At 57.3% G+C, this 19,241-nt stretch overlaps 3 protein-coding genes across 3 annotated transcripts; 1 reads left to right on the forward strand and 2 right to left on the reverse strand.

The window, feature by feature from the left end:
• Nucleotides 1-378: 378 nt before the first annotated feature.
• Nucleotides 379-3,551, reverse strand: NCLIV_032470 (conserved hypothetical protein; the record flags this gene model as incomplete). The annotated part of the gene is made up of 6 exons (XM_003883443.1): nt 379-603; nt 694-924; nt 1,025-1,228; nt 1,336-1,452; nt 1,567-2,112; nt 2,229-3,551. The coding sequence occupies 6 exons, from the start codon at nt 3,549-3,551 to the stop codon at nt 379-381; spliced, it is 2,646 nt and encodes an 881-aa protein (XP_003883492.1).
• Nucleotides 3,552-7,328: 3,777 nt separating this feature from the next.
• NCLIV_032480 (conserved hypothetical protein) lies at nt 7,329-14,210 on the forward strand (the record flags this gene model as incomplete). The annotated part of the gene is made up of 8 exons (XM_003883444.1): nt 7,329-7,362; nt 7,427-9,594; nt 10,148-10,505; nt 10,879-11,189; nt 11,841-11,927; nt 12,498-12,815; nt 13,404-13,470; nt 13,822-14,210. 8 exons carry the CDS (start codon nt 7,329-7,331, stop codon nt 14,208-14,210), a joined length of 3,732 nt encoding a protein of 1,243 aa, XP_003883493.1.
• A 1,503-nt stretch (nt 14,211-15,713) lies between these two features.
• NCLIV_032490 (putative brix domain-containing protein) lies at nt 15,714-17,434 on the reverse strand (the record flags this gene model as incomplete). Its single annotated transcript, XM_003883445.1, has 2 exons — nt 15,714-16,005; nt 16,524-17,434. 2 exons carry the CDS (start codon nt 17,432-17,434, stop codon nt 15,714-15,716), a joined length of 1,203 nt encoding a protein of 400 aa, XP_003883494.1.
• Between the last annotated feature and the right edge of the window lie 1,807 nt (nt 17,435-19,241).

Consider the following 19,241-nt stretch of genomic DNA (forward strand, 5'->3'; position numbering starts at 1 on the left):
ACAATTTAAAAAAATGATACAGAAAACAACGGAAGCGGGCAACAAGAGAACAACCGAAACGAACTGAACGTGACATTTGGTGCGTGAACAAGTATCACCGATTAGTCTGCATGGGTAAAACTGCTCGTTGTTTTGACGGCAGCAGCTAGGGAAGAACTTCTCTCCTAAATTTGGAATATTCGGGACTGAAAGCATCCGTCAGCGACAGCCGCCGCACACTCCCGGGCTCGAACGATCCAATTGAGAGACGTCGGGGAAGTGCAGCGTCTACGCTGCGTCGCTTCACTTCACAGGCTTCGTGTTGGATCGAAACCTTTGCTCCTCGAGCCTTGGGTGCCGTGTTCTCGTCGTCGTTCAGGCGCTCGTGCAAGTGGTGGCTCATTGACGGTCTCGGCACCTAAAAAGAAGATTGGATACCGCAACATGCACTTGACTGAGTGAAATCAGAGAACAGAAAAGCCGAGTATAGCACAGCCGCTCCGCACACATACTCACCTGATATTTATGACATCGGGGGTCGTTCCAAGCGAAATTTTCGGCCGGGTTCGGCGTTACACAAAAGCACACCTCGGAGTGGAAGACGATTTCCGTCTTGTCTTCGGTCTGTAAGTCAACAGCAAAAGTCCGACAAGCCGGCATGACGCCGCAGCCCTTGAGATGGCTATTCAAACTTGCGAAAGTAGCACAGCTCACCTGTCCGTTCGCCTCCAACATCCACATAAACTCTTCCACAGTAACGGGGTCGTTTCGCCAGTCCAGATCCAGTTTGTACTGTTTCTTCCAGTGCGTCTTGAACGAAGATCGAACCTTCTCCCATTCTGTTGGGGTCACCGTTTTCCAGAGATCCTTGAATTCATAGAATTGAGCCAGTCGGCGGAACAGAGGGTGAGATACGCGTGCCGAAGGAGCAGTTGTGCTGTACACCTGCAAGCAAATTGTGAGTTCAACCATTGACGCAGGGGTCGTTGTCACTAGCCATAGCACACTCCATCGTCTTCTAGCCCAACGTGCACAGAAAGCTTACCTCATAGTCAAAAACGTCATCCAACTCTACACAAGGCAACGAGGAGCCGAAAACTGAAAATGGGTTCCAGTGCCCTTGCTCCTCAAGTAATTTCTTCATAGTTGATTCCTTCGCGTTAGCCTGCGCCATTCCTGTCTCGGGACTCTTTGGCCTATACCAGCTTGCGTCTTTCATGTCAAGCCCGATTTGGTACGTCCCATCGACCTGCAGGGAACGCAGCCGTAAAAATATCTCTGCAGCTGTCCCATTTTACAGGGAAGGGACTTAACACACAGAGTAACAGCCCTTGTGGGCAGTGCTCCCTTGCTTACTTTCGGGATGTCGGCGAGAAGTTTCATATGCAAAAATCTCTCTTGTAAAGTTTGGGTAGGCTTGTCCGCGGCCGGTGGAGAGATATACTTTCGAGGAACAACGGAGAACTCCATCAGCTGCAAGTACATGACACCATAAACCGTTCACGAGCGCAGAAAGACAATGACCAATAGAGGGTATACGCGTCAGCACGACGGAACCTGTCGCACACCAACTAGTTTGCTGCTTACCTCCTTATCCGCAAGACACGGGGCTACATCGTCTGCATGCTTTGACAGCGCCGCCGTCCGCACCAGAAACAGACCAAGATCAAACTCTGGGGCTTCAGCAACCGGCGGAGTCGGGCGCAAGACCTTATGGTGAAAGAACGCAGGGGGATCAGCAGGCGTTTCGCTGGAGGAAAGAGCGGGTGAGCAGAATGCTCCTGTGTCCATTTCAGGACTAAGTGGGGCGTCAGCAACGAGGAGTCTTAGCGGAGGGTTCGAAGCGGCTCCACCTGAAACGGTCGACGCAGTCGAGAGCATCCGTCGTGCCTTGTCGCTCGATTCATAAGGCCCTTTGATCCTTGGTCGCGGAACTTCTCGTATCTCTTCCTCGTCATTGGGCTCTTCCGTTCCCCAGTCCGCTACTTGGTTGGGCAGCATGCCGCTTGACAGCATGCTCGGTTTCGCCCCGTCACCCTCATCCGCTGAAGCGCGGGTATGAGAGAGACTTGAGACTGGCTTCACAAAGACAAGGTCCGAAAGAGGGGTCTGTGCTGTTGGACCGCTGGCGACCTACGAAAAACCATGACAGCGAAGAGAAAGCCCTTTCTTCGTGGACCTCTTGTTGCAGCCTTCATGAACACTACTTGCGCTAGGCGTGGTCCCCTGTGCGGAGAAGTGACCCTTACCACTGCGTCTTGCACGTCGGGCTCCCCCGCGGGGTCGTCAGCGAATGTCCGTCCCTTGTCTCTTTTGGATGTACTACGAGAAGTACAGATGCTGTGGTCGGTTCCGTCGTCGACTGACTTCGCACTTCCTCCCCGCTGCTGCGCCCCCGCATGTTCTTCCTTCAGCTTAAGTTTCTTCCGCTTGGAGCTGAGAGCGGGTCCACACTCGTCCCCGGTGTCACGTCCTCGCTTGGTAACTGACAATGGAGAGACTGAAACGGGGTAGCCTTCACACGCAGGTGTTGCTTCCGCGGGACCGTCCGCCGCTGTCAGCTCCGACGCCTGGTCGTTCTTGTTGGGAACCCGGGTTTTCCGGGCTCCTCTCTGTCTCTGCTTTGAGACTGAGCGAGGCGTTTCTTTTCTAGCTGAAGCACCACGAGACGCAGTGTTTGACCTGCGGCGAGTCCCAGACGCGACACCGGCAGGCTCCTCTCTTTTCTTTACGGCCGACTTCGTCTGACCGTTGCAGTCAGGTTGAGACTTCTGGCCCGTCGCGTCAACTCCCAGGCCAGCCTCGACGTGTCCCCTGGTGACGCCGTCACCGTGTACAGAGCTTCCCTGCGATCCCTTTCTTGCGGCTGCGGGCTTTGAGGTTGTCTGGCACTTTCCTTTTCTGGTGGACCTCTTCCGCGAACTGACGCCGCCCTCAGCGTGGAGCTGCGATTCGTCTGCCCAAGGTGGCGAGGCCGCACGAAGCTGGAGACGTGGACTCGATCGAGTAGGCGTGCGAACAGACTGAGGGTTTCCCTTTGCGGTCTTTTCACTGAGTTTCGCGCCATCTGGAGAAAACCTTGGAGAAACACGCAGCTTGACCGGAGAGGAGCGTTTGTCGTCCACGCACTGGTCTCTCCGAGACACCTTCTTTTGCCGCCCTGCCAGTGCGGAGGACTCGGCAGTCATCCCCTTCTCGGAGGAGCAGGGAGAGTCGTCAGAGGTGCGGGCCGACCCAGGCGACGCCAGCTGCCTACACAGTTTGAAGGACTTTTTAACGGACGACGGGGACGCTTTTTGCTCAAACACAGACGGCACACCATCGTTGCCGGACAGGTTGTTCGGTGAGCAATCCGGGGAAAGTGGTCCACCCTCAGAGTGGCAGAAGGGTGTCGCCGAACTCTCTGCTGGAACGAAAAAGCTGGCCGCAGCGAAGGGCGAAGTGGAAGACCAGGAGGAAGACGTCGACACCCGAGCTGGACGTGAAGGCTCGGGGCCGGACGTGGTTGTCGTGGTGGTTGAGAGATTATCCTGGACCTCCGCAAGGTGAGCCACACGGGAAGTGGGGTCCATATGAGAAAGAATCGTTCTGGACACACAGGAGACCTTTTGTGATCCAAAGACTGCAGAAGTCGATAGCTCTCTCCCGGGCTTGTGCGACGACCGCGAGGGGGAGAGTGGCCGGGCGCCGTCCAACGCTCCATCCCTTGTAGCTCTTTCGGAAGCAGATTGAGACACCCACGAAGAAGATGTTCTGGCTAAATCCCTACCGCGAGGCGTTGCGGCAGACTCTTTAAAAGTGTCTGCCGGGCCACTGGGTGAGGCGCAGGCCAGAGGGCATGCCAAAGAGGATCGCCGCGAAACAAATGCAAATAACTCGTCGAGTTCCTGCTCATCTGCACATTGCAGATGCGCCTTCAAAGCCGTGAATGCCGTAAGAGACATTTGGGACAGGCTGCTTGGGTCGGGGACATTGGCTCGGAAACCCGTTTTCTCGTGTTCGTCGGAGCCTTTTGTCCGACCACCACACGATGACGAGGGAGTCTTCCCCCGGGAACTTCGCATCTTCACAGAGCAGGCAGCCGCACGAACAGAGGCCAAGGCATCAGAGGTGTGAGTAGAGGGGGAGCGCGGGAGGGAAAAAACGGCTGCAGTTTTGTTTTTCTTGGAAAAAAATCATCCGTTCCCTTTTTCGCATGCGACTGACTAGCTTTGCGTAACCTGGTTGGAGGGGGTGGCGCGCACACGCACGGAGTCGTCCACCCCAGATGGCCGTCGCAGCGAAAAACGGACTGCTCGATGCAGAAATTTCCCGGGAGAACTGGAAGAGAATGTCAAGGAAACGACGAGTTCAAAGTGTGTTTTCAGCCCGGAGGAGAGGTGACAGGAACTGCCGAAGTAACCAAGACGTCCCCCACTGCGCGAAAAACCGTGGTGGACGATTCCTTCAGAACGCAGCAATCCAGATCGGAGCTCGGCTGCCCACCGCAGCACAGACGAGAAAAATTAACGTGCCAACCACTGGAAGGAAGATCCTCGCAGGGTCATGAAACCTATTCGAATCACAGAAAGTGGGGCAAAAAATCAGAGCGTAAAAAAACGAGGGAAGAAACAAACTGGTTGCGCAAAAGCAACCGTTCTCCCCGGCGGTGAGTTCTAGAGGAGGGTGGCCCATATAGGGTTGCTCGGCCGCCCGCCCGCCAAACACAAGACATCGATATAGACACCAGCATCCCTGGTTGCCACATGCGCCTCCCTGGTCAGTTTTCTTCACGAATGTGGGTTCGAGCACCTGCACTTTCAAAGCTTTAAGCGTTTCCCCCATACAGCAAGGATCGTTGGGTTCTTTCCTTCACACAACCGCGGGTGACAAGACGTTCAAGGGCGGGCCGCACGTATTTCTTGCATCATGAGGTTTGCCCGTGGGGGGTCAACTGGCTCCGAAACTGGACGCTCGCTCGCACAATTGCTGTGCGGCAGTTGTGTGCGGAAAAGAACGCGACCCCTGCACACGTCCCCATCTCTTTAGAAAAACAAATGAGGAAACAACAAAGGAACAGAAAATCCTCATTTGTCCGCGACGCCCCCTGTACATGGAAGTTTGAGGATCCTCTCCTCGCGTACCGCATCTCCGAACGAACCCCGTCCTTATTACGGATGGTACACCGCATTGCCAGAAAACCGTGGAGAAACGAAAGTCCTACGTTAGGCTGTCTTGAAACTCAAGGAATTGGAACATTTTATACCAAAACTGCTTTTTCCCTCCGTCCGCTTTCTGGGAGAATAGGCCAGTGCAGCGCACTTGGCTTGAAATATGTCTGTTCAGCCGTCCCGAGGCAGGGCGTCATCTGCCCTAGACTCTTACTCTGCGGCTCATGCCAAAACTTGCCGTATCAACCTGTCTGTTTCTCAACGCACACATCTATAACAAATATTTGTCGAAGCAAAACATTGATGGTGCCCACGTGCGAACGTGGGACGAACCTCCACAGCGCCTACGCCATCGGAAACACTTGGTTGTCCGCGAACCGTTCTGCTGTTTTTCTGTCGCTGTCCACCCCTACCCGTGTCTGTTCTCCATCCTACCAGCATCCGAAAGACCGTGTGTACTTCTTTGTAAAAAGGCATTCCCTCTTACATGACTGCCACCCTCATTTCGAGCGGCAAGGTGGGATCTCGTTGTTACATCGTCGCCCTCGCCCTTCGGGCTGAAGCCGCTGCTTCAACCCTTTCACTGGTGAAATATTCAAGAACCAAGTTCCACCTCCACAGTCGTAGAGGAAAGGCGCCTGAAAGAAGAGTTGGCAGCGTAAGCAATGCCGAATACCATGTTCAGGCCGCGGCTCCGAAACAACCGCACACCTTGGCGGCCACGGCTCTTGAACAAAAAGCTGGGCTTGCACATAGTCACGGGCTTTTAAGCGTTGACGGTGTGCTAGCCTTCGGCTAGTTTCCCATGGTTCCTTGCAAGGTTCTTCTGGGAGTGTGTGCATTTGGGCGGCTTCTTCCGCATACGCAAATTCTCTACGACGCACGAACACGTAGCACACCTGAGAACAGACGCGACGGTGCATCATCTCAAATTAGCCGCGTCTCCTAGGATTGGCTAATCAAGTACAACTCTCGCGGCTACTCCCGTATGTGACTATATTCCACTTTCTTGTTTGACGGACATCGTATTGTGCCGTGGTACCAACGCCACCCACGTCCTGCTCTTGTCTCGACAGGCAGCAGAACACGGTTTTCCTTCTCGCTCAGAGGTCCCTACGCCGTGGCTCAGGAGCAGAGTTTTTACGAACTTGGAAAGGCCTGGGAGCTGCGCGAAACCCAAAACTAGCTTAAATATAGAAAACGGGGAAAGCGGAGGAATGACGGACGGGCTAAAAATCCCTGTGGCTGGCTGGGTCCCGGCGCATGCTGAGCGCGCATGCAGGCGGAATTGCGATTTTGAGTACACAAACTGATTTTCCTTTGGCGGCAAGCAGTCACTTTCTTTTGTTTATATCTCCTCATGCACCTCATCGCCCTGCGAACCTCTAAGTACCGTGACGAAGTTCCATTTTCCCTCTCGCCTTTAGCTCTTTTGGCAAAGCCGGGTTTTGACAGTGTCGTCACATCTCGGTAGTGGTTCAACTCCGGAGATGCGGAGTTCACTGGAAGTGGTAATCGTGAGTCTCGTCTCCTTGTCGGACGTGCATCTCTTTTTGATCCACTGTCTCTGAGCTTCAACCTATCGCAAGGTGTACGGCAGAGCATGTAGGACGAGGGGTAGCATGAAACCCACTCCAAAAGGATGTTGCATGGCCGTTTGGTGACTGGCAAGCTGTTTTCAAGCATGCTTTGGAGGCAGCACGCGGTTCCGCTCCCACGAGAATAGATCTAGCAAACAAATGCTGGTCAGGAATCGGTTTTGCTTTACCCATAAAAAGCAGACAACCGATTGTCAAAGAGGGACTATTCTGTATCGTCCACTGCTTTGAATATGGTATTAGCCGACTGGTGTGGAGCATGTCAATTTTCTTTGTGTCTCCGAAGCGGTGCCAGTCCATAACTCGTTATTTCCCATTATCTCCACTCTGGAGCCATGGAATCGTGTTCTTCTCCAGATGCGTCTGCCGCTTCCTCCCCTCTTCGTTCCCCGGCTCCCCTGTCGCACAGCCAAGCATGCTGTGATGCAGCGTTCTTTTCCGCCTTTTTTTCGACGCCAGCCGGGACTCCTCTCGTTGGGGGTCAAGTTGTATCCTCGCTTTCACTCCATCAGATTTCTAGCACTCAACTGAAGGCCTCTTCTGGTCATTCCCCTTCCGTCTCTCCCGCTGTTTCGTCTCTCGTTTCGAACTCTCCAGCTGTATGTACACCGTCCCCGAGTCCCAGTCCCGCTGTTGTGGCCTCTTCCCTGACGACATCCCTTCTCACACGCGACGTCTCGTTCTGGTGCGGCAATCCAGCCATTGAACGCTTGAGCGGAACCCTGCGATATTTCTTGACTCCTTCCCAGACAACTGCCGAGAGGCTGCTGCGCAATCTCCCCCCGCCTTCTGCGTGTCACGCCTCATCCTCCGCCGTCGCACTGGCCGCTGCAGTTTCGGAAAGCGGAGTGTGCTCGGCTGAACACGCACAGCCCTGCCGTGCGACGCAGATTTCTCCCCGTGACGGTTCCGGGAGCAGCGGGCCCTCGCCTTCCCCTCAGAAGCGAAAGTGCGGCGCGTGCGGCTGCGATGTCTGGCAGTGGCTTCGGGAAGAGTGTGTGCTGGTCGCGCCCCGGGTTCCCAGCTACATCTCTCCCGCCGAGTTCTGCGATTTCCTCGCGCCGTACAACCGCCGCTTGCTCCAAGCGAAAGTTCTTCACGGCCCAACTACGGCGGAGTATCTCGTTCTACTGCACTGCAATCGGCTGACGGCTGTTGAGGCGATTGCTACATTCAACGGCGTTCCTCTTTTAGATGGAGACTCCGCCGTGTGTGAACTGCGGATCGTCAAGGAGGTTGTTTTCGCCCCGGCCTCTCCACTGTCGGAGAAGAAAGTAAGCACGGCTGCAACGAACGGCACTGCTGTCCCCCCGCGTGCTCACCACGCCGGCATATCGACGTCTGGGAAGGTACGCAGCAAATTGCCGGAACCGAGTACGCTGCCACTGCGTTCGCCACGTCAACAGTTCTCGGCCTCTGGAGAAGACAGCGACAAACGACGGTCTTCTCTCCACCTCTCCGAGCGAGAACCGTCCAGTCTGTCGGCACCCGGTGAAGGCAGCGGAGAACAGAGCGCTCGGCGACGCGCGTCGTGTCGGAGTGTCCAAGCAGCCAGTGACGTCGCCGCTGAAGGAGCGGCTTCGGCTGCTGCCGAAAGAGACTGGAGTTCCTTTTGTTTTCGATCTGCAAACGGCACACCGCTTCACCCTGCGGAATGGGGAGAAGCTGGCGAGCCGGGGGACAGCGTCGGCATCGTAGGAAGTGAGCCGTCTGTGAAAGAGAATGAACCGATTCGAGCGCGGAGTTTGCGGACCCGGAAGCCGTGCGGAGGTTTGCAGTTTTTTCTCCAGCGAACGCAAGAGGACACACAGCAAGAATTTTGTGCCGTCTGCCTCGAACGCGTCCAGATTCCCCCGGCTCCGTATACGCCCACGGTGCCGGCTGCGCTCGGAGCTCCTTCGAACCCGCTGCCGTCTCTCCCCGCCAGAGAAGCAGACGATGAATCGCATGGGCCACACGGCGCGTTTCTCTCTTCCGGCCCCTCAGCAGCGCAGGCTTCCGGCCCCGCTTTCCTGTCAGCTGTCTGTACAGCTGGCGGAGGCGTGGGCCAGAACGCAGGCGGGGTGGCCGCTGCGGTGTCGGACGGCGTCGTGCCTCCAGGGGAGTGCGCGCTGTCGGGCGTTTTCGAGAAGGGAGGCGGGGCTCAAGGAGGCGCAGCGCCCCCAGGCGTCGCCGTCACCGTTCTCTGCGGCCACTCTTTCCACTCTAGCTGTCTGAGGAAATGGAGCGATCCGTCGTGTCCCGTGTGCCGCTATCAGCAACACCCTTACCAGCCGTGGTGTTGCTTCGTTTGCGGAAGCGCGGAGGGCGTCCGCGCGTGTCTCCTCTGTGGCTTCATCGGCTGCGGAGACACGGCGGCACCCTCCGGCGAGCAGACTTCAGACGCCGCTGCCTCGGCGCCGCTCGCGCACGTCCCCGCGAACTTTGTGCCCGTCAAGGACCGGTCGGAGGAACGGGCTAGCCGAGAAGATGGAAGCCCCGCGTTGCAGGAAGTCCGTGGAAGGAAAGAAGGGAGAGAGCCTGACGCAGGAGACGAGAAAACCAGGGAAGGGAGACGCGTTTCGCGTTCAAGAGAAATCGATCGAGCAGGAAAAAAGGCCGAACGGCCGCTTGGCGAAGACCGACAGCCGGCATCTGAGGGTTCCGCGGCGCACCCCGGACGCGATGAGAAGAGAAGGCGAGAAGAATTCACAGACCCAGAAAAGACCCACGAGGAAAGGAACCCTGGTGGCGCCAGAGGGGAAAACTTTCCAGATGGCGAGGGGAGAAAGACGGAAGAGCTCCAGGTCCAGGGACGGCAAACATGCTTCACACCGGGACACTCTCGGCGGCATTTCGAAGAAACTTCACACCCTCACGCTCTCGAGGTGAGAGACGTTCCGGTCCTTGTGTGTAACGCACGCGTCAGCTGAGCGTATGGAGCCACACGCATGCGGAGACCGTCACCTGCGTACATATGCATCTATATGTATCTATATGTATCTATACGTGTCTGTAGATCTCTGTGTCCGTGCATGCCTGCGCGTGGGAAATCGGGGCTCGGCGGTGTAAACGCGTGCACACGTGGCGGCACAGCACTCAGGTGGGCACGCGAGACGCGAGGAAATGACGAGCAGTGCACTCGTGTCCGCCATGGGACGGAACGAGGAGAGCCGGGGTCCGTCGCTGAGTTTCCTTTCTTCCTTTGCGTCGTTCCAGAGCTTTCCTCCCGTTCGGTCCGAAATCTGCAGATAGCGCCGAGCTTGCTTCCGTGTCCGGGATGACGTGCGAACGGCGTTTGCCAAATGCCGTGGCCTGTGGCCTCCGCGGCTGGCCGGCGGCCCTTCTGTTTCTCATTCAAAAACGCGCAATCCGCCGCATGCGTCCGTGTGTGAAAGTCGCTTGCGTTCCGGTTTCCCTGTGCGCCTTCTGCCCCCCCAGCTGGGCACGGACTGCGTCTGGGATTTTGTCAGCGAGGGCTACGTCCACCTCGTCGTGCAGAAGCGTTGCCAAGCAAAGGCTGCGCGACTCAAGAAGGCCGAGGCCGGGACAGCCGACAGGTGCGGCAGCTTCGGAGACAGTGCATGTGCCGAGTTTGTTTGTGCGACGTGCGTGGAGCGCGCGCGGGAGGCCGAACCCGGTCCTGGGCACGAGAGCCGGCCAGGCGGAGACGCCACGAACGCGAAGGAAGCGCTCGCGGGGAGCGAAGACACTCAGTTTGCGTCACTCGGCGTGCCTGAAGAAGGACTGACAAAGTGCTGCTGCGTCTGTGGCAGCGCCGTCAGCGAGGCGACGGCAGGTACGCGCGACGGGAGGGACACGGACCAGCGGATGGGGTGGGCGGGGAGGTGGACGAAAGGGAACCGCGTCCACGCACGCGGCAGGGAGGGAGCGCGACTGCGTCGGGGCCTCCGTTGAGGTTTGGCGAGGGGAAAGCGACAAGCGGGGAGGGAGGCGTCGCGCGAATCCCGGCGTCGCCGCCCGTCGCTGCCGCACAACTTCTCGGGCCCGCGCGCCAGTCGCACATGTCAGCGGCGGCAAGATGCGTTTGGCGCTGGCGAGCGACAGGAAGCAAAAACGCGCGAGAGGGAGAGAGCCGGAGAGGTCTGCATGTCTGATGTGTAAGCCTCGTGCGTCGAGTCAGTCGCGTGTCGCCTGGCGTTTTTTTCTAGGGGAGGAGCCGAAAGCAGCGACAGAGGACGCGTCGCCTTTGCTCGCGGACGGACGAACAGGCACCGACGACAGCTGTCCCCTCTCCGACGGACTGCCTGAATCGCGTTCGGCGTCTCTCGATGCCTCGGTCAAGAGAGAACACCCGGGAGGCCTGGGCCCCAGTGACGGCGCACCCTGCACGAGCTGGAAGAAAGTCAGCGGCTGGGTGGTGGAGTTCAACCAGATGCTCGCCGCTTCGCTCGATAGCCAACGCGACTACTACGAAGACCGCCTTCATCGGATGGCGGAAATGTATGCCCAGCCGCTAGCGGTAAGACTCGGCGACCCTCGCCGCCTGCGACAGATGTCAGACGGCGATGCGCTGTGTTTCTACACACACACACGCGCACGCCTGCGGGTGAAACGGTGTAAATATCACTGCGTTATGGTTCTACCGCAAACCACTGAGAGTACGAAGGTACGGCTCTGCGTTCGGGAGCGCCTCTCACGAACGCGCTACGCGTTGGACCGCTGGTTTAGATCTTGAATGTCTTGATGCCGGGCCAAATGCGCACCTACGCACACACTGCAAGCCGAGCGCAAATGCAAGTTCGCTCTTCACACGCGTGTATCCACCTGCGCAAGCCGGAAGGCTCAATCCCCAGAGTGTCCTAGAGCCTAAAGCTTGGAGCACGATTCGTACAAGCGGCTACCGCCCTATTAGAATGTACAGGTGCGTTCAGGGGGGAGGTCGTCTGGGGTCGAGTTTGCCTCTTGAAACTTGTAGGTGAGGCCTCTCGCCCGACAGAGCGCGTACCGCCCTCCCAGGTGGTTTCCAAATGTGTGAGTTTGGGGAGTTTGCCGGCAGTCCGACAAGACAACCAGCCTCGAGTGCGTGTTCCTGATACAAGACAGGCGTGTGTGGAGCGGCCTCACTCTTTTCGCGTTCTGAGGGGCGCGTGGTTTTCCGGTGTTGGCTCAGGAGTGCCAGGAGACTGTCATGACTGCCCAGCAGACGGTTGCTGACCTGGAGGCACAGGTGACCAAGGAGGAAGTCGCGCTGGCTGCAGTAAGTTTTTTTGCCGCGTTTCGGGCCTTCGCTGCCACCGGACTTGTGGTTCTGTGGCGCGACAACAAACGCCGCCAAGTGATCCGTTTGGGGTGCTTGGTCGCACGCGTCGAGAGCCGTCGGGTCGGTAGCGCTCTTCGAACTGGCTGGGGGAATCTGTTGCTTCCATCGTTTTCTTCGCGTCTTTCACAGGGGGAACTTGGGAGACGACGTGAAGCAGTCAACACCGACAGGCGCCCCGGCACCGATTCATCCAGAGACCCGTGCAGTGTAGCCGTGAACCGCTCTGCGCTGCGTAGTGAACAAGGTTCGGCATTCGCGAGTCGCGGCGCGCAGCACGCGGGTTGAACTACAGACCTGCAGCGTCTCGTAGGGCGCCGGCAGACGTTTGATGTTTGTGCATTTGGGCGGCGAAGCCGCGAGTCCTTCAAGAGCCACGAGACGGACACTGTCGTCGAACTTCGTCCTCATCAGGCATTTGACAGCCCCCGGGAACGCACCCCCTGGCGCTTTGTGGCCGTTCTTCTGCATGCAGCTGGAGGCGGACACGACCGCCCTCCTGCAGGAGAGCGACCGCCTTGCGTCTCAGCATGCGGTGCTCCAGCAGGTGCACGCGCGTCTTCAGCAACGTGCGAGCGAGGTTCGAGAGAAGGAAGAAGAAGAAAGGTGAGAGCGTTTTCCCTCCAGAGCCGTTGCCCCTCAGGTCTGCCTCTCGTCTCCTCTGTTGCTGCATCGAGAGTCCTGTTTCCCGCACCCTGGCATCTGAGTAGTAGAGGGGAGCCTTGGCGCGCGTTGCCGTTTGGGTCTCGGTGGGCTGTGTCTGTTAGGAGAAGGTTGGCGGGGAGAATTCAAGCGCGTCTTGCAGAAATTGAGGAGTTAAAGCAGCAGGTAAGCCTGCGAGGAACTTGAACTCGCAGTTGGGTCCTCACACGCGCGGAAAACCGTTCGGCCTTCCTCGTCTCCTCTCGCGGCAATTCAGCGATTCCTGATTCACGTATCGCCTGCAGGTGAACTGCCACCCCTATATATCACCGTATATACATATGTATATACATGTAGGTGTGAATGTGGCCCTACCGACGTGCGGGGATTCACAGGAAAAGAGGGATGAGAGAGTCGGGTGCCTTCGCGCACGGACTGCGTAGCTGGAGAGGCAGGCATGGCGGCGCCGCTGCCTTCCATAAGGGAGAAAACAGAGTAGAGTCGCTACGGTGGAGTCGACTCGCGCTTCATCGTGGCCACCCTCTGGCGGTCTAGCCACGCATGCAAGCTTTTTTCGCGTTTCCCCCGCGGATGACGCTCGATGGGCCAGGGCGTTTCACTGAGATGACCCTGGTGTGAGCGCCTGTCCTGCGTGGGCTCTCACGACAGCCACGGGGCGAGAGGAAAAGCGCAGTCGACAAAATGACGCAGACTGGGTTCTGTGCAAACCAGGAGACAGCAACTCCAATCGCCTCTCTGTGTCTTTCTCTTCAGATACGCGATGTCTCTTTCCACGTCCAGGCGTCGGCGAGCCTGTCAGCTGTCCCTGAGGCCAAGGCAAGTGACAGAGACCGAGTGCCTCGGCCCACAGCTTCTTCGCCGTCCAGCGAGCTCTCGAGTGCTCGACCAGCCGAGTTCTCGAACAGCGAAACGGCACGAGAGCTGATCCACCTGTCTCGGCGGAGGACTTGCGAAACCCGTCAGCAGAGGCTACCCCCGAGGAGGATGCAGTTAGCTGTGTATTTGTGTGTACATCTTGTGGTCGCACACCATGCGCGTGCACGCCCTTAACTGTGTGTGGCGGTCGTTTCGCGGAGTGCGTGGAGCGCCGACCAGCTGCGCAGCTCTGCCGTGTTTCGATCCAAGTTCTTCGCGTGCACGAGGCTCAGTGGTTCCGCTGCGCTGTTCACAGGACTCTTACGTGCTGCTCGGACAGCGGGAGGAGACAACCACTTCGCGAGGAAGTCGCGGCCACGCAAACAGAGAAGCTGGCGGCGGTCCAGGCGGAGAGACAGGCGGCTCAGGCGCGCGGCGGGAGAGGCGACGAGGGGGAGGTGCACAAGGGACACAGAGGTGAGCCGCCTGTGCCCGTCTGCTCCGATCGCGGGCGCCTCGATGCAGAGACGGAGTCCGATATCTCTGGCTGTGGGCGTGGAGACGCAGCCAAGCTTGTCAAACGTGCAAAGTGGGGACGTGTGTCCCTTGCGCAGCTGTGCACGGATTTCTGTATTTCATATCCAAACGTATCTCGTCCAGGATTTTCAAGGCGAGAGTGCTTGCATGTTTTGCATTTCGCGCTGAGAAGGGCTGTTGCACACACGGGCAAGGGATGCGACGGAACTGTTTCCGTCCGGAGTTTAGTCTTGTGAGGAAAACCGAAGAGTCGTGTCCAGTCTCCCGCGGGGGACGTGAGCGCTCGTCTTTGCTCCTCGGTAATGGGAGATGTCGGCGCTGGTGCACGCAACCTTTTGGGCTCGCATTATCTCTGTGCAAATGATCCGCGATCCAGACCTGCATATCTCAGATCGAATAAACAGAGACATTGTAGTGCCTAGGATTCTGAATGTGACTCCAGAATGATGAGACACAGACAACCAAGTTCTTCGTGATTGCTGCGAACCACAAGCGGCGGCACTGTCAGTTGCTTCGAGTTTTTCACGTCGAAGGGAACCGAGTTGTTCGGAAATCTGCAGCTTCTGTCTCTGGGTCACGGCACTGCTGCTCCGTTCGTTTCTGCCTTCTGAGCGACGCGCTTTACCATTTCGGGAAAGCCACCTGGCCGCCGATCTCCAGAACCCATTCTCGCCGCTCTCGGCAGTGTGAGCGAGCGAGCGCGTCCACTAAACACAGGCAGGGAAACGCTGTTTCGCGTCCGATCGCCTGGCGAAATTGAACGCCCTACCACACGTAGGCATGAAGCGTACCGCTTAGGAGAGCACGAAAAACCCGACCGTATTGCATAAACAGCGATGCACCTATGGTGGTTCCTTGTATACTACCGCGAAGAAAGATAGAGTCACGATTTCCTCCTCAAATCCACTCGACACTTCCTGTCCTTCCTCTCCTACGACTACCGCTCGGACAAGCGGACAAATTCCAGGTGTTGACGCACCCGTGCTCGTCTTCCTATGTGCATGCACGTGCCGCCTCATACATCAATATATATATATATATATATATATATATACGCATGCCTAAAGGATGTGTTGTCAGTTGGTCGAGGAATGCCAAGAACTGCGTGTGGGATGTTGCATCGCTACGAGCTTACGCGTGATACGCGCGGAGTGGGCCAAGCAATGGTGTTTCTGCTGGCAGGAGAGCCGTCGGAGGCCTGCGTGAAACGCGCGACTCCGCTTATCACAAGACCTCGACGGCTAACTGCGAGTACGCTCCGGCGAGGCATGCGCGCTGCTGAGAGCGCGTGCGTTCCCGTGGGCGCATTAGAGTCGTGTGTTGGACCGTTGCGCAAGTCCGCGAGGAAGAAAACAGAAGACTGAGTCCGGAAGAGAAGTGCCTGCAAACCCGGCTGAGCGCCTGCAAACCCCACTGCCGACCCCAGAGAGAAACGAAAGAGGAGTGTAGTGATGCCGAGAGAGTCAGAGTTCTAGAAGAATCGGGATACGACCGGGGCATTTCTGCCACACATTTAAAAGTGCGAGACAAAGTGAATCAGCGGGAAAAGGAGCAGTGAGTCAAAGGAAAACAAGAGCTTTATGAGAGGAAGAGAATGCAAGGGAGAGAGAGAGACGAAAGATAAACAGGCGAGAGAGTGAACTGGGGCGCACAGCGGTGTCGGGGCTGGGATCAGGCGTTCTCCTCAGCACCCCCGCCGCGGTTTGCGTTTGCCAGCTTCTGCCTTTTCCGATTGTGTTTGATGAGCAGGACGTTCTTCTGTGCGTCGAGAGATTTCCAGTCAGGTTTGTCAACGAAGACACGGCCAATGACGTCTCCAGTCGTCGTCGTTGTGACGTTCTTCCGCTTCTTGTTCTTCTCAGCTTTGGGCGCAGACGTGGACGAATCTGCTGCCTTCGTCGTTTCTCGAGTCTTCGTGGCGCGCTTCCAACGGCTCGTTTCTGCTACACGATGCCGATCAAGTCTGCAGTGAAACAGAGACAGACACAGAGACAAGGCGCACGTCGCTCTGCTCGCCATCTCTCTCTATCTCTCCACACACAACGCAAAACCGCGCCCGCTCGGTAAAAACGGTCGCCGTTGGGTGATGACTCTAGAAATCCCTGGTCGTCCCGTTCAAGAGAACCACCCCATCTATGCAGTCGCGGATCTTCTCTTCGCGCCTCAACAGCCCACGCGGTATTCTTCTCTGCGGGTTTCGCACATGCACGATCTTGAGTTCATGGTGTGTGAGCTGTCAATCGCGCGCGCCTCCACACGCGTGGGCGGTTTCTCGCCTTGGCTATAACCTCTGTGGCGCTTCCCTGGACCCAGCTGTGTTTCGGCGGCACGCATTTTTCTCCGCACGAGCGTCGATAACGCCGGCTTCGAGAGACGCCTGACGACGGAACACACAGGTGGACCTATATGCCTCCTGAAAAGCAGTCGGGACCCCGAGCGTCCGGCGTGCTGGCCAGCCGTTCTGGAAACTGAAGTGCTTACACCATGTCGATTTGCGGCCCGACTTCGACGAGTTCGACTCTGGGAACCTTGCTGCCAACTTCGCCGCGCTGCATGACCAGCCGGTACTGTCGAAGACAAACGAGCGGTTTGCCTCCCGTCGCTGTTTTATCTGACAGACTGGACCCACTGCCCAGATCGTCTTTTTTCTCCGCGCCCGGCACAGGAAGCGTGGCGGCGACGGCGGCGTTTGCGGCGCCTTCAACGGTCGCGGTGGAGCCCCCAGTCTGCAGGTGTACTTTGCGGCTGAGGTGCGCCTCTGCGCCGTCTCTCTCCAGCGCAGTGATGGCGACAACGCGATCGATCCCCTTGAGATAGAGTTTGGCGGAGCCTTCTCCGGCGACCGCGCCGGCGTGACTGGCTCCGCCCCGGAAAATGTCCGCGAGGATGTTTCGTAGCCCTCGGTGAACTTCAGTCGACTCGAACGCCGCGCCCTGAAGCAGGAGCAGAGGTCGGCCGCCCAGTCGAGGCTTCTCGACGCCTGCGAAGGAGGAGGATCCCATGTAGTGGACGACTTGGAATTCGTACATGTCTAGCAGTTCGTTGGCGAACATCCGCCCAAAGATAAGCCGGTTCGGTCGCTTCTTCGAGCTCGAACCCAGACAGAACGTGCCGCAGTCGTTTTTCTGGCAGAGATACTCCCCCGTGGAGACATCTTCGAACGGATGGAAGTCTTTTTGGTTGCGGCTATGGAGGTAGACGGCGTCCGGCTTCTTCAAATCGCGGAGATCGGCTAGCATGTTCTGAACACTCTGGCTGGCTTTGTTCCCTTTCATCACAAGAAGTCGCTTCGTGGGTTCGTGAACTTGTGGTCCTCGAGCCTTCAAAACCTGCTTGCCTCTGCGCGTTTTGGCCACGCGACTGACGGCCAAATTCAAACCTTTTACCCCCATCTCTCACACGTTTTTTTTCCGCGGGAAACAGGGAGTATGTATATGCGGGCGAGCCCCGCGCCGGTGTCCCACCAAAAAGCGGAAGGCTGTGGAGACACGCGGGCACACGTCGGAACCCACGCGTTTGTTGACAATATGTCCAAGTCAGAAACGGGAAACCGACAGTAAAGAGACTGAACTGCGGACCTGCTAGTCGCCCGTGGCGAAAATCTTCCCTTCTGTGGGGCAGCTTAGCGGACTTGGCGAAACCAAGAAAAGGCACCGCCCGCGGGGACGTTTTGCATGCCCGGCCGCCACTTGTTTCTCTTCAGCAAAAACGGCCGTTGGACGGAAAGTCTGATCCTCTTTGGCGTTAGTTGGGAAGGAACGGGAGACTACCGGCGAAAAGAGGACAAAAAGAAGTAGACGAGTCGGGTCCGGGTTGCTCCGCGCGCAAAATCGCCTCTGTGAGCCGCAGAAGGCGAACCGGCTCGCCTCTCTCTCGGGACAGACACTGCAGCGTTGCCGCTCCGCATACCTCTCATAATTGTCTCCCCAATTTTGAGCCTGGAATTCATTTGTAACTGAACTTACAGGCTTGCCGAGGCAATGCCACAGTTTCGTACAAAGGTGAAACAGGGTAACTGGTTGGCGTTGCCGTCCTGTTACGCCGGAGTGTAGGGGTTCACGCGTCAAATCAGGCGCACTGGAGTCGTGCTCAAGACAGGCAGGCAATGCAGTGGCGAAGCATTCAATACTCTGGCACACAGCCACCAGTTCCGAAACGTATCTTGCCTGGCCACTACGGGAAGCCGTTTCGCGTGTGTCCGCTCTTGAGACTCTCCTGGCTTCACCCGCTACGCGTAGTCCGATTTGGAGCATCTTCGCACCTAGATCCTTTCTGCGTTTTGACAGATACTCTGTATGTTTACGATTTGTGTGGTGGTCCTGCTTGGTGCCTTAGCCAGGCCCGAGCCGATCGGAAAAGAGAGTGGAGCAGAGCCTTGTTACCGAGCGGCTCCCGCACAAGTTTCTTGGCTGTGCAAGAACTTCTGAAGCGCAGTCCACAGCCACTTGTATTTGCAGCAGTGCATCCTTTTATCACATCAGCTAGGATTAGCAAGGAAGCAGCAGTGCATGTCTCGACATTTCGTTCCTATACGGGGCCGACTTGGTCTGCTCCGCGAAGATCATCGGGCAGCCTCCTTCACGCCGAATTCGGCACGGCGCAGCAGCAGGCGTACCGGTACGCAGTCCCCTCTATTCTCTACTTCTTTAACGTGTAGCGAGGTACCGCCGTTATCGTCATCACGGAGAGCATACGGGAGGACGAAAGCTAGACGAAGGCACTTTGTTGAGTGATGCGTGCCGAGGACATTCTCCGCTGCCTTTGATGCCGTGGGACCTCTGCGCTGTTTTGCTTCACAAAAACTCGATGGCAGAACATTGCGAAGGATCACCTCAGGTGACATGGCAGAGCCGGCGCCGGTTTACTTGTGTTTTTGCTCCTGCTGCCTCTCTAATATGAGGGATTTTTCGGTGTTCCTGCCGCTGTATAGACCGTCGTTGCTAGGCACACGTGCTCTCGATCGCCCCCGCAAACAATCTAGAACGCATTTTCCTCGCGGCGCACAGCCGAAGAAGCACGACCAGCCTGCCAGGCAGTCACGTCTCGATGACGGAGAGATTCTTGGTCTCACAGGACTGCCGCAAAACATTGACATGGAGTGCTTTTCGCGGCTCGACACCTTTCCCCCTCAGTGGACTGGCCCAGCTACACCAGTGTTCTCCCCGCAACTGCTCACCTTTACTTCAGTTGTGCACCCTC

This window comes from Neospora caninum, chromosome VIII (assembly GCF_000208865.1).
Source record: "Neospora caninum Liverpool complete genome, chromosome VIII".
Lineage (NCBI taxonomy): Eukaryota > Apicomplexa > Conoidasida > Eucoccidiorida > Sarcocystidae > Neospora > Neospora caninum.